Below are 17214 nucleotides of genomic sequence, written 5' to 3'. Positions count from 1 at the left end.
AAGGAGGGAGAGAGAATATAGAGCCAAAGTGACTTGCCAAAGGACACAGAGCAGGTATCAAACCCTGGTCTCCTGATTGCCAGGCCAGCACCTAGTCACAGGGCCAGCTGACTCTGAGGGCTTTTGAAAATCTGGGCCAGCAGCCTGCACAATTTTAGGTAGTGGATGTTGTGCCATTGACCTCAGCAGAAGCCGGCTCAGCCCCTCTAGGCCAACATAAAACCTTGTTAGCATTTAGAGTGATCAGTCTGGGGAAGTGTCTGAAATAACCCGGAGTGGGGTTGGCTGGGCTTTGCCTGACAAGTTGTGTTTCTATCTTAATGAAGAGCAGGGAGCAGACGAAGGGGCTGCTCCACTCTTCCCTGTGGTCCCTTGGTAACAGGGTCCGTGGGGGTGAGCACAGCTGCCTTAAGACCCATGTGCAGAGGAGGTTGTTCGGGACCACCTTAACTAGGGGAACACGCACCCTAACTTGAGCAGGGCATAAGGCAACCAGATGCCACTTTGAAAGCCTTTCTGTGATTGGAGGAGCATGTAAGATGCCAAAGTAACAAGCAAAATGATTGGAGAATACCTGGTTCTGCTGTTGTCTAGGCAACCAAGTGTAAACTTTCTCAGAGTCCTTCTCTAAAGCAGCCCCGGCAGCCAGGTAGGCAGGGGTGGCACCGCAGGGATGGCAGGTCCCAGCATGCAGCGCGTCCTCCCTGTGGCCCCACAGAGACCAGGGTCCCAGCATGCAACACTTCCTCTGCTCTGGCCCCGCAGAGACTAGAGTCCCAGCTCAGTGGTTCTCAACCTGTGGTCCGTGGCTCGCCTGTCTAAGGGGTCCACGAAAGACTTAAACTGGAAACTGACTGAATAGAATTCAACTATATAGACAGACAATAGATTTCCAAAGGGGTCCGCACCGCCGTCTGAAATTTTGTAGGGGTCCGCAAATGAAAAAAGGTTGAGAACCACTGTCCTAGCGTGCAACGCTTCCTCTCACCTGACCTAGCAGATGCTCTTACTACTAAACACAATACCTGGGCTTCATGCGCCTTCTCCAGCGTTCTCTTTAAAATAACCTTAAAAACAGAGGGCCAGTGTGCTCCTTCTAGGCATTAAAAAATTCCCACAGCCTTTTTCATAAGAACAGGGCTTTGCCTCAATCTTTTCTGATCAAATCCTTTCCCTCCCTCGCAGCTGTGAAGCTTGATTGGCATCATGTCACCCCACCCCAAAGGTGACAGAAGGGTTGATGTTTATGTGTAGGGCCTGCACCTGCAGCCTTCATTCACCCCACAGTCCCACTGAGGTCAGGATTGCAGGGATTTGGAGAATTCTTGGTGACAGATTCATAGAATATCAGGGTTGAAAGGGACCTCAGGAGGCCATTGAGTCCAACCCCCTGCTCAAAGCAGGACCAATCCCCAGTTTTTGCCCCAGATCCCTAAATGGCCCCCTCAATGATTGAACTCACAATCCTGGGTTTAGCAGGCCAATGCTCAAACCACTGAGTTAAATTCCCCCCCCCCGTATGAATGTAAAATAAGATAATAATCATAATCTGAAAAGGAAGTTACCTTGTTTATTAAGTCTTCACCATTCCAGCCTTGTTTAGAAATTCTGGCTCGTTTTTTTTCTTCTAAATTCATAACATTTTGATATTTCCAGTTGATGTTTTAGAAACAAAATGGTGACCCTGAGGAGGAGAGTGTTTCCAGCCAGTGGGCAGTAGTTGCGTAACATGGCTGCCTGCTTTGAGAACTTTTCTGTAGCTACTAGTATCAAAGGAGCAGATGCGCAGATCGGGAAAACGTCAAGAGGTACAGTATTGTGAATCAGATAATAACCACTTTGCAGTTGAAAAGGGGACAAAATAGCTACAAATATGTTGTTCTTTGAAACTGCAGCACCAGTGAAGCTAATCAATAGGAAGTGACATCCTGAGCAATTTATATCCACAGCCAGTTCCAGTCATTTCAGGATCCAGTTCAGAATTGTTCTCTTTGGGCTATTTAAACCAGTGCAAAGTGAACATAAAATGCCATCACATCAGAATCTTCCACTATGCAAATGTGTAAATGATGACACGCAGTGCAAGGCAGTGGCCAATCATGCCCCTTTCCTCTAAAACTTCTGCGGATTTGTATCATAGTCCGTGTGTCTCTGCTCCTCCTGCTCATTTAGCACTCGCCACCTCTCCCTTCACACAGCCTCCCTACTATTGGTTTGAGATCATTCTCCCCTCTACAGTTTCTCTAGAATAGACCTCCTGTATCTCTTTCCTTCTTTGACCTTCCATTTAATTTCAAAGATCATCTTAAAACATATTTCCTCCCTTGTCAACAGCATGGCTGTGTTTACGCTGAGCTTCTCTCTGTTGCACTACTCCTGGTTCAGCTCCACTATATGTTGCAACAGAGGGAGTGCTAGAGTAGACAAGACGCTGGCGATTTTACCACAACGTCAACTAACATTACTTGGATGACACAGTGGTAAAAACACAGCAGCTGCTGGCTCCTCTTGGTTACCAAAGTAGGAGCTGCACTGGTGGGAAATGGCAAGAAAATCTCAGTGTGGACAAGGCCTTTGAGTCCAATCCTGCACAGCATAGAGACCCAGATCCTTAATGGTATTTAAGTGCCTAACTCCTGTTGAAATCAATGGGGATTAGTTACCTAACTACGTTGGAGGATCTGGGCTTGAGTGTCTCCTGGGAGGTTCTGAGTAACCTAAACCGTCATTGTGGTCAATAGGAGCAGAGGGTGCTCAGGATGCTCAGGATCATCCAGAAGGCACTCAGCTTTTTGCAGGATCGGGCCCATGAGATGGGCTGCTAAAATGTCCGACTTCAGGATGTCTCAGCAAAGGTCTAAATAAGGAGGTGTGGCAATAGTGATTTAGCAGCATTGGGTCAGCTCTACAGCCCTTCATGACCTTTAAAGTGCTGCAGTGATAGTTTTTTCTTTACTTCTTAAATAAAACAGGAAAATTCAATGCAAAAACAAAGGATGATTTCTCGACCTGAAGATTGCATTAATGATAGATTTGCATTTCATGTCTGTTTCCTATTTAAAATGAAATCTGTTGCTACCGTTACATATTTCCTGTATCTCCACATTCAGGATCTTGCTTTTATCGGCTTTACCTTTTAGGTTACAAGGTCGCCTCCATTCCTTACAAATACCAGACAAGAGTGATCCCAAACTCAGAAAAAAAGGGGTTTAATTCTCAAGCAAAGAGGTTTCAGTATAACCAGGTAGGCAGTAGAAATATTTGAGATTTATGATCTTTGCTGTCAATCTTATGTTCCTATTATGTCTTAGTGATCTTGTCTTATAATAAGTTTGATTGAGTTGAACTGGACACACAGCTTGTATACATGTTTTATATAGTATTCCATGGATCAGGCTTTGGGAAAAAAACCACTAACAGCAATGCAAAAGAGAAGTGTTATTGAAAATCAGCTATGCTGAAGTAGTTTGATGAAAACGCATCATGTGACCCTGTTGATAAAGAACTGTATGAAACTACTCATTTAACACTCAAGAGCCTGATTCACCACTGACTTATGCTGTACAATACCTAGGGTGACCAGACAGCAAGTATGAAAAATCGGGGCAGGGGGTGGGAGGTAATAGGTGCCTATATAACACAAAGCCCCAAATATCGGGACTGTCCCTATAAAATCGGGACATCTGGTCACCCTAACAATACCAGTGGAGCACCACTGAATTTCAGTAGGATTTAGGTACCTAATTTTCTTAGGCTCCTTTGTAAAATAGCTTTTGTGCTTTTTTTTTTCCTCCTCTCCATTCCAGCCTCCCTATCCTCGGTGCTAAGGGTGAAGGATACTATGTCTCATCACTGATTTGGATTGTCAGTTTGTTTTACAACCTAAATATTATTTACACCTAGTCTTTTATATTGATTCTAATACTGCCAGGCCACCAAGACCCACATTCTGCTCTCATTTACACCACTACCAATCAGGAATGATTCCACTGAAGTGAATGGAGTTACTCCAGATTTTACACTGGTGTAATGCATGCAGAATATGACCCAACATTTTAGGACTCCTTTATTTAATCCTGATCTCTCTGTGCATAAACTCCCTCATACTAGTTAAAGACTATGATGTCTACTCCTCTTTGGCCAGAAGGGGGAAGCAGTAAGATGCTGTAAAACTGTACAAGTCACCCAGACATCAACTCAAATTCTTTTTCTCTAGCCAATACAGCTGACACATCCTCTATGTGCAAGGGGCCTTTTGGGGTTCAGCTTCCTAACTACTTCCTCTTCTGATGGGAGGAGGATTCTCCATGCCTCCTGCAGAAAGTTCCCTGCTCTCCATCTGGTGAATAACACTGCTATGGCTCCCTAGAATGCCATGAAAATTAAGTCAATTGAGGATTTCTGTAGCTTCATGAACCCTTTTCCAAGTGGGTAGATCAGAGAATTATTTGGTATCTTCTCTTTTTCTTATTCTGCCTTTGTTCTCTTCCTTCTTGCTTGTCTCTCTCATCTCAGCGATATCAAGAGCACATTATCTCAGGCCTGAATAATAATAATAACTATCAACATCAAGGACCAAAGATGAAGGGAAATGATCAAGGTGGGGACGTTGCTTAACTGCCTTTTGCAGGCGCCGTCTGTCTGTCTGGTCAGCTTCCAAGAGTTCCAGATGACCTGATGCAAAGTTCTAAAAGAGAAGAGGTAGAGTTTTAAGGTCGTTTCGCAAAACACTCCCTTCTACTCCGAGCATTTCCTGCCGGAAGGATGGAGCAGCAAGTGGGCCAAACCACAAGCGACACAAGACCTTAATAGACTTTTGCTTAAGCGTTATCCCTAGGGAAAGGTTACTGCATCAAATACTAGCTCTTTCTAGGGCTGCTTTCTGAGCTTCTCCTTCCAAACGCACCTGGTCATGTCTCCACAGAACTTCAGTATACTATAGAGTACATTAACACATAGCTACAGGTACAGGGATTCACTCCCCACTAGAACTTTGATGTATATTATTGGGTGTTGTATGCAAAATATTTCTGATCAACTAATACTGTGACCTAGTGGCCTTCTATATTCACCAATAGACTATGATCTCAAGGAGGTAGAAGGGCCTAATTGTATGTAATTAGCTCGGGGGGCGGGGGGTAGATTTTTAAAGGCACAAATAGCAATTAGGTGCCTAACTCCCTATGTATCTTCCAGCCAGGAAGCGTTAGTCATGTAGCGACCTACTGAAGTCTGGTGTAAGTAGGGACAAACCTATTGAAATCAATGGAGTTGCACCACTGACATCCGTCCTCAGTGCAACCTATAGTATCTGTCTATAAAGAAAACTATGCCGAATATTTATCTACATGGCCATCCACACTGTAACTCCCATGACATTTTTTATAAGGATGGCAGAGTCTTGTGGAACTCTCTGTGTAAGTAATCAGCACTGAAGACTCAGGGCTTGCCCAGTTTCATACTGGTATATTTGTATTATTCGCATTATGGGAGTGCCAACTGAGATCAGGGTCCCATTGTTGTAGGTACAGGGAAGGAGGGGTAGCTCAGTGGTTTGAGCATTGGCCTGGTAAACCCAGGGTTGCGAGTTCAATCCTTGAGGGGGCCATTTAGGGATCTGGGGCAAAAAGTGGGGATTGGCCCTGCTTTGAGCAGGGGGTTGGACTAGATGACCTCCCGAGGTCCCTTCCAACCCTGGTATTCTATGTCATGCATGGTAGCACATTACCACTGGAGTGCCAGTCTGGCCAATTGGATTGGTAGCCTCTTAAAAAGGTGACAAGGTCATTCCTTACTTGCCTATGCCTTATGGCCATCAATGTAAACTCTGCTTGGATGCTAGCTTTTATTACTTATATATTCCTCCTACACCCTCTCCCACTGCCTGTGGCTCTCCCACATCTCTCCTATCTTCTCCCTTTATCTCCTTTCCCCACTCCCAGCTTTGTACTTTCTTTCCTGTTGCCAGAGTCCTGCACAGGGGAAGTGGGGGTGTCAGATGCCTGCACTCAGGTGTAGCTCATTGCAGGACTGGAGTGTGTGGCTGGAATTGCTCCCGATGTCCTCTGCACCAACTGCCGTCTCTCTCCTCTTCAAACCCATCTCTTCTGTGTTATTCCCACACTATCTTCTCTTGGGTATTGTATATCTCTGTCTGAATCTGAGCATACACTCCTCAGGACAGGAACCAGACAGGACAGGACCTCTTTATGTGCTTATAAAGTCTCATATACTTGTCCAGTGCTCCATACAAAATATTTTCCACTGGTAATTGACAGACAAGGTCACATGACAATGATATGCTCTCAGGGGTCAGGAGTGTCAGATATTTCCATTCCTACATACCTAAATCATCTAACATTCATGTTGACATGAGGTATATTTCTTTCTAGGGGTCTCATCCCAAACAGTCCTGAGCCTCCACAAATCCCACTGACGTCCCTTGGATTAGAGGGAGCCCAGCACCTTACAGAAGGTGTTCTGCATCTTGCAGGGAACTGGGCCTCAAGAGCTTAAGGTGTCATCGCATAGAACTGAGGCTGGTTTTGGTTTATTTTGCTCTATAAATAGAATCCCACCCAGTTCTCTTTCTGAAAAGCTCAGGAGGACAGCTGAGTCAGGAAGGGTGCGGTAACTGCAAATAATGCATTCCGTCCACATGCTGAATTCATTCATTCAAGTCAGATATACGAGTGAGATTTCAGACTTGCAGTTGCTCTGAATTCCCAGTCTGTATAAATTGCCCTGTAGGAAACTTAATCTCCCATTTCATATTCATTTTTCTGTGCAATTTGAGACTCACATTAAAATAAGATTATTATTTTGACACAATGAAAACATCTGCTCGTTGCACAATGACAGTTACTACAAAACGTTCAGGTGCCCAAGGAATGGAATGGAAAATGATACTGAAAATATGATAATGCCATTATTTATGTCCAGGGTACGCCTTCAACTGGAATGTTCTGGTCATCCTATCTCAAAATAAAAGCTGCAGCAGAAACAGAGGGGGCTCAGAAATAGCTGACAAAATGGTTAGTCCTGGAGAGAGACTGTGTTGTTTAGTTTTGAGAGGAGAAAATTAAGATTTGATCTGATAGATGTGTGTAATGTAAAAAAATGTATAAGGGAGGTAAATTAGGAGCTCCTATTTACCCTCTCTCATCATGTGAAAACAAGGGCCATTCACTGAAATTGAAAGCCATCAAATGGAAAATCGATAAAAGGAAATAATTGTATACACAATGCACATTCCGTGTTTGTACAGCACTTAGCATGGAGGCGTCCTGGTGTATAATTGGAGTGCCTATGCACTATGGTAATAATAAATAATACAGATAACCTGTGGAACTCACTGCCACCAGATATAATCAAGGCCAAGTGTCAGTAGGATTTTAAAATGTTTAGATTCTTTCACTGATAACGACGATATCAATAGTTACATTATTGAGGACACAATATTTATAAGGCATGCTTCACTGGGTAAGATTCAGTGACACTAATGCTGGTGGCATCCACCTCCTCTCCAGCATCTAGTGCCATTGTCTGCCAAGGATGATCATCCACCTTGAGAGCATGGCACCCCTGGTTTACATTTGGAGTTCCAGTTCCTAGACGGGCAGCCTACCAAGGCTGAAGACCCCTGCCTGACCCGAGCAGTCTGCCTTTTTTATAGGTGACAGACACTCGCCTTTCACACCCCCACTTTTCACAGAAACACCTCTGCTGCATGAATGCAAGTGATGGGGTGTGTGGCTGTCAGAGGCGATTGGTTTCGCTGGCCGTTGGGGGCACTTTATAGGAGCTGTGAGCTCATCCCCAGCCCAGCAATAACAGCCCATTTAGGTTATTCCATAACTGTCCATTAAGACATTCTTGCACCTTCTCTTGATGCATCTGGTACTGGCCACCAAGAGAGAGGATAATGGACCAGTTAGATCTCTGGTCTGATCCAGTCTGGCAATTCCTAAATTCTGCCGTCACAGCTCTGAAACTTCCTAAATAATGTTTTGAGTTTGTTCAGAAGGATGATTGTTACTGAATGTGTTATGTTTCCTTATTAGAATGAAATTCCAGGCCCGGGATTCTATAACGTTGTTCACCAATCTGCAGAGATTAACAGCACCTCACTGTCAAAGAAGGGAACGGGCTACTTTCCTTCCATGGTAAGGGAAAGGGTTTGTATTGTTTAGGGCCTGATCCACCGCCCATTAAAGTCAATTAGGCCCAGATCCTCAAAGGTATTTAAGTGCCTACCTTCCACTGAAATTAATGGGAGTTAGTTTAATGTAATTTCCCATTAATTTCAATGGGAGGTAGGCACTTAAATAATGTTGAGGATCTGGGTCTAAGGGATTTTCTGTTGACTTCTATTGCATCAGCCTGTAATGATCACATCTTATTTTTCATCCCTTGCTGCCTAAATTTAGGTCACCTCAAATCAGAGTCTTCATTTGGGGTTATGTATCTAAATGCCCTGAAGGATCTGGGCCTGAGATACAATAGGGGTGGGGCACCTTACAAACACCGAAGATAGACAGGCAATCGCTATATCAGTCACTGGAAGACACTGCTATAATTAAGGCTGAATTCCATTCTCCATTCTAACCTTCTTTTTCAGTTGCTCATATAACTTTTAAAACAAATTCCTCTGGGGCTAAAACTTTCTATGCTTGATCTCAATCCAAAGGTGATTTTTCTCCCTTTGGAGTAGAAAATTGGAGCAAAATTAGCTGAGCTGTGTTTGAGTTATGGAAGTCTGAAGAAAAACCCCCACATTTCTTTCCCACGAGGGGTTAACTGGAAATGTTGCACTCACCCTAGCTTGAAAATGGCTAAAGCTAGTGACAACAAAGTCAGTTCTTCTGTGAATCTCAGTGAGATATACAAATCATAAGCCGAGTTAGAAGAAAATCTGCTCAGTCCTTTTAATGATATGAATGCTGAACGCCGATAATTTTGCACAGAATTTTAAACACATTTTCAAACCATCACAATGGAGGATAATCTGATGCACTGACAAAGTGTGCCTGGCTTCCACGCCAAGCCACTGAGCATCTTCTTCTCCCAGGGAAGTCAATGGGAATTAATGGTGCTCAGCACCTCACTGGCAGGATCAGACCCCTTGCAATGGGACTCCCAACCATTCATGCAATTTAGTGGGGTTCTGCTGTATGTAAAATACAGAGGCTATTCCCTACCCAGTTATAACAATATGTAAAATACCAGAGATCAAAGACTGGATCCAAACTGTTCACCAGTCTCCCTCCAGCACTGCTGCTCAACTGCTATTGATTTCTTTGATTTGTCTCTTTCCAGGATGCTCGTCTCCTACAGAAAAGAAAACCCAGCTACCCTGCCGCAAATGCCTACAACCTCTCGTTGGCATTTCAATCCAAGCAAGATTTCAGCATGGGAAACTCCAGCATGTTTCAGCAACCAATCGCTAAGAGGAGAGAGCAAACGTCCACCCCAGCGCCCAATCAATACAACGTAAGGGGCAAAAACCAGGAGGTTAAAGCCAATGTAAAACTAACTTTAAGTGAGATATGGGGAATTATAAGGAAATCATTGTACTGTGTTTAATCCTGTGTGGACCAGAGCATGGCTGGCCCAACAAGGGTGTGCAAGGGGAGGAGAGGGCGTTTCTCTTTATGCACCTGTGGCTTCCTCCTGCTCCTTGGAAGTCAGTGGGAGTTTTGCCATTGATTTCACTGAAAGCAGATCGGACCCCTGTGCAAGGAGCAGTCTCAGTCTCTGTGCATCCAGAGCACATGGGTCACCGAGGCAGCCAGTATGCATCCAGGATCTGCCACTGCAGCAACCCTCTGTCTTCCCACCACAGTATAACCTGAGGTGTTGAAAGCCCCACAGGATTCTTTGGGTAAAATCCCGGCTTCACTGAATTCAACAGGAGTGTTGCCGCTGCCTTCAATGCAGCCAGGATTTCACATTTTATGTATTATTTCTAACAGATGTGTGGTCTGGTGGTTGAAACACAGGGCTGGAAATCAGAGGCCAGATCCTCCACGGATGTAAATCAGCATAGCTCCACTGACTTGCATGGAGCTGTGCCAGTTTACACCAGCTAAGGATCTGGCCTTGAGATTCTATTCCTGATTCTGCCAGTGACTCACTGTGTGATCTTGAGTAAGGCACTAACCTTTCTGTGCCTCCTCGTCCCATGTGTCACATGGTGACAATAATACATGCTTCGTTGGGGTGTTGTAAGTCTTACTCCATGAATGTTTGCAAAGTGCTTTGAGAGTCTTGAAAGGAAGTTGTTAAAGAAATGCAAAGTATTGTGAATAGCTGCCTATCAAAATATTATACCTATTGGTCATGGATTTCACTGTTATCTAGGCAGTGCTGATTTATTATCATTGTTACTTCAACTCATTTGCTCTATAATTTTTTCTGCAAACCATGTCTGCTGTAGTTCCCTGAGTGTCTGTCACTTAGAACAGGAATCTCTTATATTGACACAATGCTCTTTTCACCAGATTTCAGAGTAGCAGCCGTGTTAGTCTGTATTTGCAAAAAGAAAAGGAGTACTTGTGGCACCTGAGAGACTAAAAAATTTATTTGAGCATAAGCTTTCGTGAGCTACAGCTCAGTTCATCAGATGCTGTAGCTCACGAAAGCTTATGCTCAAATAAATTTGTTAGTCTCTAAGGTGCCACAAGTACTCCTTTTCTTTTCACCAGAGTTTTTTCACACTATGTACTTACTTCAAGTGTGATAAACATCCAGTGGGATGCAGGGGGGGAATGTGTCTTGTCTCAAAGCACACAGTAACACTGTAACCGTTTAGGACAGTGAGTGAAGAAGAAAACTGTAGCCAACTGAAACTGCAAAGGAGTTTTAGGTTGTTTATGCAAAATATAATTACATTTGAATTTGGCCAGGACACTGTAGTTAACTCCACTATTTCTGTAAGAAGAGCCAGAGGACCGTTAATGACAGTAGCTGGTCAGGATCATCCTGTCTTGTTGTTATTTATATTACAAATAGTGCCTAAAGATTGAGTCCCCGTTTTGCTAGGTGGTGTCCATACACGTAGTAAGACTGAGACCCTGCACCAAAGAGTTTACCATCTAAGTAGACAAGACAGACCGAGAGAGAATGGAAGTATTATCCCCATCTTACAGGTGGGGAGCTGAAGCACAGAGATAATAAATGACTTTCCTAAGATCACACAAGAAGTCTGGGGCAGAACTGGGAATCCAGCTCTCCCGAGTCCCAATCCAATGCCTTAGCCATACACCATCCTTCTTGGAAAGACAGTCCTTCCGCAGCACAGCCCTTGTGCTGGTGCATTGGTTCAGAATTCGCTTAAAGAGATGAGTGCTACGTACAGAATCATTCCAACCATTTCCTCAGTTTTCCTTGGTTGTCTGCCATGCAGGTAGCAGCCACGCTTGATCCTCAATGCATTAGACATGACTAACTCCCCACTTAAGGACAGGTTTCAGAGTAACAGCCGTGTTAGTCTGTATTCACAAAAAGAAAAGGAGTACTTGTGGCACCTTAGAGACTAACCAATTTATTTGAGCATGAGCTTTCGTGAGCTACAGCTCACTTCATCGGATGCATACTGTGGAAACTGCAGAAGACATTATATACACAGAGATCATGAAACAATACCTCCTCCCACCCCACTCTCCTGCTGGTAATAGCTTATCTAAAGTGATCATCAAGTTGGGCCATTTCCAGCACAAATCCAGGTTTTCTCACCCTCCGCCCCCCCCCCCCCCCCGCCAAACTCACTCTCCTGCTGGTAATAGCCCATCCAAAGTGACCACTCTCTTCACAATGTGTATGATAATCAAGGTGGGCCATTTCCTGCACAAATCCAGGTTCTCTCACCCCCTCACCCCCCTCCAAAAACCACACACACAAACTTACTGTCCTGCTGGTAATAGCCTATCCAAAGTGACCACTCATGCTCAAATAAATTGGTTAGTCTCTAAGGTGCCACAAGTACTCCTTTTCTTTTTGGATGGGCTATTACCAGCAGGAGAGTGAGTTTGGGGGGGGGGGGCGGAGGGTGAGAAAACCTGGATTTGTGCTGGAAATGGCCCAACTTGATGATCACTTTAGATAAGCTATTACCAGCAGGAGAATGGGGTGGGAGGACGTATTGTTTCATGGTCTCTGTGTATATAATGTCTTCTGCAGTTTCCACAGTATGCATCCAATGAAGTGAGCTGTAGCTCACGAAAGCTCATGCTCAAATAAATTGGTTAGTCTCTAAGGTGCCACAAGTACTCCTTTTCTTTTTCCCCACTTAAGGCAGCACGGCTGTAGGTTAGAAATGAGTGATACATTTATAGGCTTGGTCAGAATCAATGATCACGTGTCTTCATTGTTTATAAAGGGATCAGATCCTCAGCTGGTGTAAACCAGCACAGCTCCACTGATTTAAGGGGATTTTGGTGATTCAGTACACTGCCCCCCTTTTCTCTGAGTGAATTCTGAACCAACGCACCAGCATAGGGACTGTGCTGTTGCAGAAAGGCCGACTTTCCAAAAGATGGCCTCTGGTTAAAACACTGGACTTTGTTACAATGCCTTCCAGCTACGATGATCTGCCTCAACAAGTTTTCTGTTGTTTAAGCTAGTTTGCAGATCATGATTATTTGACATATCATAGCATAATGGGTTCGTAGCATGTTATTTCTAACATTGTAAAAATTTGCTTCTGGGAATAACCTTCCTGGATTAATTACTGTCTTGTGATTTACTGTAAGGGATGGTGTCTAACCTTCAAGAAGCACAACAGGAAACAATCCATTTAAAAGATGGCAGTGCTTGATAATTTATGACCATAGGCAAAGAGACACTCTGGGAAGAAACAGAGGGCCCAGTCCTGTACACAGGCAAAACTCACACTAAAGTCAACAGGAGTTTTTCCTTAAAACTGCAAATCAGGGCTTAGGTGTAATCTCAGCCGAAATTAATAAGTGTTGATAAAACCCAGGCTTGCAACAGAAAATAAAGCTGAAGCAGTGTCCCAAACTGTATGGAATAATGTTTTCAGTGTGTGGGCCAAATTCAGCCTATCACAACATGTGCTGTACATCATTCAGTGCATTAAATGCCCCAATAACAACTATGTGGGTGAAACCAGACAATCACTATACTCTTAAATGAACTCACAGGGGGAAAATGATAAAAGACAAAACACCACATCACCTGTGGGAGAACGCTTTTCACGCAATGATCGCTCTATGTCTGATCTCTCAGCACTCATCCACAAAGGAAATATGCACAACACCCTCAACAGACGAGCCTTGTAGCTTACATTCATAACTTTGCTAGACACTAAAAATCATGGACTGAATAGAGATGCTGGATTTATGGCTTATTAAAACAATCTATAACCCACTAACAACCCCTGCCCCAGCTGCCTTTCCCCCCTGCCTTCTTTTCCCCCAATGACTGGAGGGGTGTTAATTGGCCAGGTCACCTTGAATAGTCCTTTGAAATATGTGTTAACTACTTATGCTTAACAAAAAGAAAAGGCGTACTAGTGGATAGCTCATGAAAGCTTATGCTCAAATAAATTGGTTAGTCTCTAAGGTGCCACAAGTCCTCCTTTTCTTCTTGCGAATACAGACTAACACGGCTGCTACTCTGAAACTTATGCTTAACAATCTGTTCACCTTGAATAGTTGTGACACTCTGAGGGGCTTGTCTTCCCATTCAGGGGCCCTGCTTCAATGAAGACACAACTACGCCAGCAGGAGAGCTTCTCCCCAGCATAGTTAATCCACCTCCCCAAGAGCCGGCAGCTATGTTGACGGTAGAAGCTCTCCTGTTAACATAGTGCTAGCTACACGGGGTGGGGGGTTAGGTCAATATAAATGTGGATTTTTCACACCCCTGACTGATGTAGTTATCCCAATATAGGTCTGTAGTGTAGACCTGGCCTGAGTACATTTCCCAGCCCTGAAGAAGAGCTCTGTGTCAGCTCAAAACTTGTCTCCCTCACCAACAGAAGTTGGTCCAATAAAAGATATTCCCTCCCCCACCTTGCGTCTCTAACATCCTGGGAGCAGTATCAATCAGAAGCTTTCCACTGGATGGAGCAGGCCTGGTAAAGTTAGCCTGATTCAACTGAAGTCTAGGGGAATTTTGCCATTGGCTTTGAGGCATGCAGGATTAACCCCTAAACGATAGACTTGATCTCTTTGAAGAACGATTTTGGGCTGGGTAGAAAACTAGTGGCTACATTTTTGTCATTCTAGCCTACCCTGAAGGGCAAAGTTGCAACAGTTTGTTTATGCTCTTCCAGGTGCTATCATGCAGCTCACCTTTGGGTGCACTGGAAGCACTCCTTCAGACCCCATGCTTGGTTCGGTTATTTGAATGAGGTTGGGCACTTTTAGATCAAGCTGGTGCAGCAACGACTGGCAGCAGCAACCAAAGAAATGCAGCCAAATTTTCAGTGGGAGCTGCCAGTCCGCAGCACCTCTGATAATAAACCCTCACAAGTTGGGCAGTCAGAAACGGAGACACCGAAAACCAGTGAGCGCGCCTGAAAATTTGGCCCTAATATTGCATTCGTTTATATCATTAGAGCAGTTCTGATTCACGATGGAGACTGGAGCTAAAAAAACATAGTTTTTGTTACGTTAGTAAATACCCAAGAGGAAGGTCAATTCAAAGGAATTCATGGAGACTTCATTTTGTACAGGCCTCTCTAGATTTCTGCAAGCAAAGCAACAACGTGTGTGCCCGGGCGATGTTTTTGTCCAAAACGACAAGAGGATTAAGCACTGATAAAACAGAAAAATGGCCTTCTCCGTGTAAGTGAGCTGTTGAGATGGGAGGAAAAGCATCACTTGTGAGTCTGAGTCTGATCTTATCAGGTGCTCACCACCATCACTGAAATCCATGGATATCCAGGCACTCAGGATATGACATTTTGCATAGGTGAAGGGGCATTAGTGGGTGACACTTCCAAGTTCTACAGGATGGGCCCCTTGGAATTATTACTAAAGCACCCATCCAGATATAGTCACACCCCTGTGTGTAGATTTATGGAACTTAGGGGAATTGCCAGAACATACTCGGGCTCCCTCCAGGGTGCCAGGGGCTCAGGGAGTGGTGTGACGTCGCACACCATAATACACCTAAATCTGTCATGCTACCATAGAAGGAAACTTCTTCCCAGCCCCACTGCCTCATGAAGTTTATACCCTGAAGCATGAGGATGGTTGGCTCTAGTCATTTTTACATTAGGTGGTGTCACTGCAAGTGATGTTCACAGTCAACATCTCTTCTGTTTTTTTTAATTGCTAGTTTTCCTACCTGTACTTCCTCCCTGGATGCTCCTGTGTTCAGGATTAAGTCACTAGAGTAGTCACTCATCTTCTGTGCCCAAGGGGTAAGCTGCTCTAGGAAGCAGTTTTTGTCATCTCAAGAAATGCTTTCCCCCCAAAACACCCTGCTGTGCTGTTTCCTTTTACCTCCGTTACTTTCATGGACTCATCCCCTCTTATGTCTGCCCTAGTGCAATAGTTGCGGCTTTGTTTGGTTTTTACATCCCTTTTCTTGTCGTGTTATTAGGCCATTACAGAATCAACGAATCCCTCGTCAAGAAGTCCCCCAGGATTCTAGTGTCTTGCTTCAAATCAAATACTCATCGTGAAACAAAGGTGAACACAATAAGCCCAGGGCCTGCAGCCTATCAGCTAAGCAAACCCACTAACGCAGCAAAGAAGACCACTTCCATGTGAGTGCTAACCTGTATGCTTTTTCACTGTCAGTCACTGCTTGTGATCACCTCAGATTGCAGGAGGGCCCAACACCTGCAGCAGAAGAGCTCACACCTGGCTCTCTGCAAAGTTCTTCCACCGTATCACAGTCAAGCCCGTACTCGGTTGCCTCTGTTGCCACTGGTTTACAGATGGGGCAAAAGATGGCTCCCTTGGGAAGTGAAAGCAGTGGTAACACTGAAAAGCAAAATACACAAACTGTTATCAAATACCGCACACCCATTGTGCTGTCGGTATGATGTATGATCCCCATTTTACAGATGGGGAAAACTGAGGCACACATGACCCAGTGGCAGAACAGGAAACAGACCCCACATCTCTGTTTGGGTAAAGCTTAGATGCTTCTCTGAACTTCATTGAGTCTGCAGAAGTGAGGTGGACAACAGGCCTTCCTGCAAGGTTTCAAACACTTGCTCCTTCAGTTCAGGCCAAAACAGAATAAAGGAAGAAAAGGAAAAGCCCCTTTCTTTCCCCTTTGGCATCATTCTGGGAAGGCAGATAAATCTGCCTTTCAGCAGGTTATTCAAGTAGATTTATTATGCCCACCCGGTGACAGTGACATTGGGTTGCCTGAGATAAGATTAAGATCAACAGTAAATTCTTGACCAGGGAAAGGTATGAGGAGTACATGGGCAAGTCTGCAGCTCTCTGCACACAGGCAGGTGTATCTTACAACAGAGGTTTGGTGAAAGGAGTAGGAAGGTGTAGGGAGAGAGAGAAGCAATGCCAGACAGCATGTGCTAAACACAGCGGCCTAGGGCGGAAAGCTAAATTAAACCTCAAGTGAGAGGATTATTAATCTACATTATCCGCAAATATCAGAAGGATCAGTGTCCAGATGCCAAAGTTAGGCTGTGTCCACTGGTGGCAGCGTGTAGGGTACGTGTAGCTACACGCTCCAGTGAAAAGCAAGTTACAGTCTGTAGCTACACTTGTTAGTGAAAGGGGCTGGCGGGGGAGGGACAGTGGTGAAAGGCTCCAGCACCAGGGAGCTAGAGGAGCCCTTCCCCGCGGCCTCCCCCTTGCCAGAGTCTTTCCTCACTGCCAGGGTCTTTTCCTGTGCTGGGGAAAGGCTCCACCAGCTGGGAAGCAGCAGGACACTACAGTGCTAAAAAGAGCAGCATAGACAGCACGGCATGGTGTGGGTGAATAGAGAACCATGTAGGGTATGTACGTGAGAACGTAGCCACACCCTTCAAGTGTGTCTTTACTCGCCGAAGCTGTACCTCACGGTCACCACTGCTATTTATACCTGTGCTAAGGGCTACTCATGTAAGTACCGTGTAGGTGTACCCTTAGAGACAGATCCGGCTCCCATTTAAGTCACTGATTTACACCTATGGGGCCACATACTCAGGTGGAAAACACTGGCACAGCTCCATTGACTTCAGGGGAACTACCCTGATTTACACCAGCTGAGCATCTGGCC

The 17214-nt window shown here is 44.7% G+C and overlaps 1 protein-coding gene across 5 annotated transcripts in view; it reads left to right on the top strand.

Annotated features, from left to right (window-relative positions):
* Nucleotides 1-17214, top strand: part of STPG1 (sperm tail PG-rich repeat containing 1) — a 49532-nt gene that overhangs the window by 27382 nt on the left and 4936 nt on the right. For 3 of the 5 annotated variants that reach the window (XM_074934471.1, XM_074934472.1, XM_074934470.1), the window contains 6 exons: nucleotides 1657-1808; nucleotides 3141-3244; nucleotides 8064-8165; nucleotides 9319-9492; nucleotides 14702-14813; nucleotides 15577-15742. In XM_074934471.1, the coding sequence (XP_074790572.1) occupies nucleotides 1730-1808; nucleotides 3141-3244; nucleotides 8064-8165; nucleotides 9319-9492; nucleotides 14702-14813; nucleotides 15577-15742 (737 nt within the window). In that variant the 5' untranslated portion in view covers nucleotides 1657-1729. Of the gene's footprint in view, nucleotides 1-512; nucleotides 650-930; nucleotides 949-1656; nucleotides 1809-3140; nucleotides 3245-8063; nucleotides 8166-9318; nucleotides 9493-14701; nucleotides 14814-15576; nucleotides 15743-17214 lie in introns of those variants that run through there. The other 2 variants (XM_074934469.1, XM_074934473.1) reach the window with 2 other exon arrangements.

The sequence above is a fragment of the Natator depressus genome, chromosome 19 (genome assembly GCF_965152275.1).
Source record: "Natator depressus isolate rNatDep1 chromosome 19, rNatDep2.hap1, whole genome shotgun sequence".
NCBI classification, from domain to species: domain Eukaryota; kingdom Metazoa; phylum Chordata; order Testudines; family Cheloniidae; genus Natator; species Natator depressus.
This window is presented reverse-complemented; position numbering and strand designations above follow the sequence as displayed.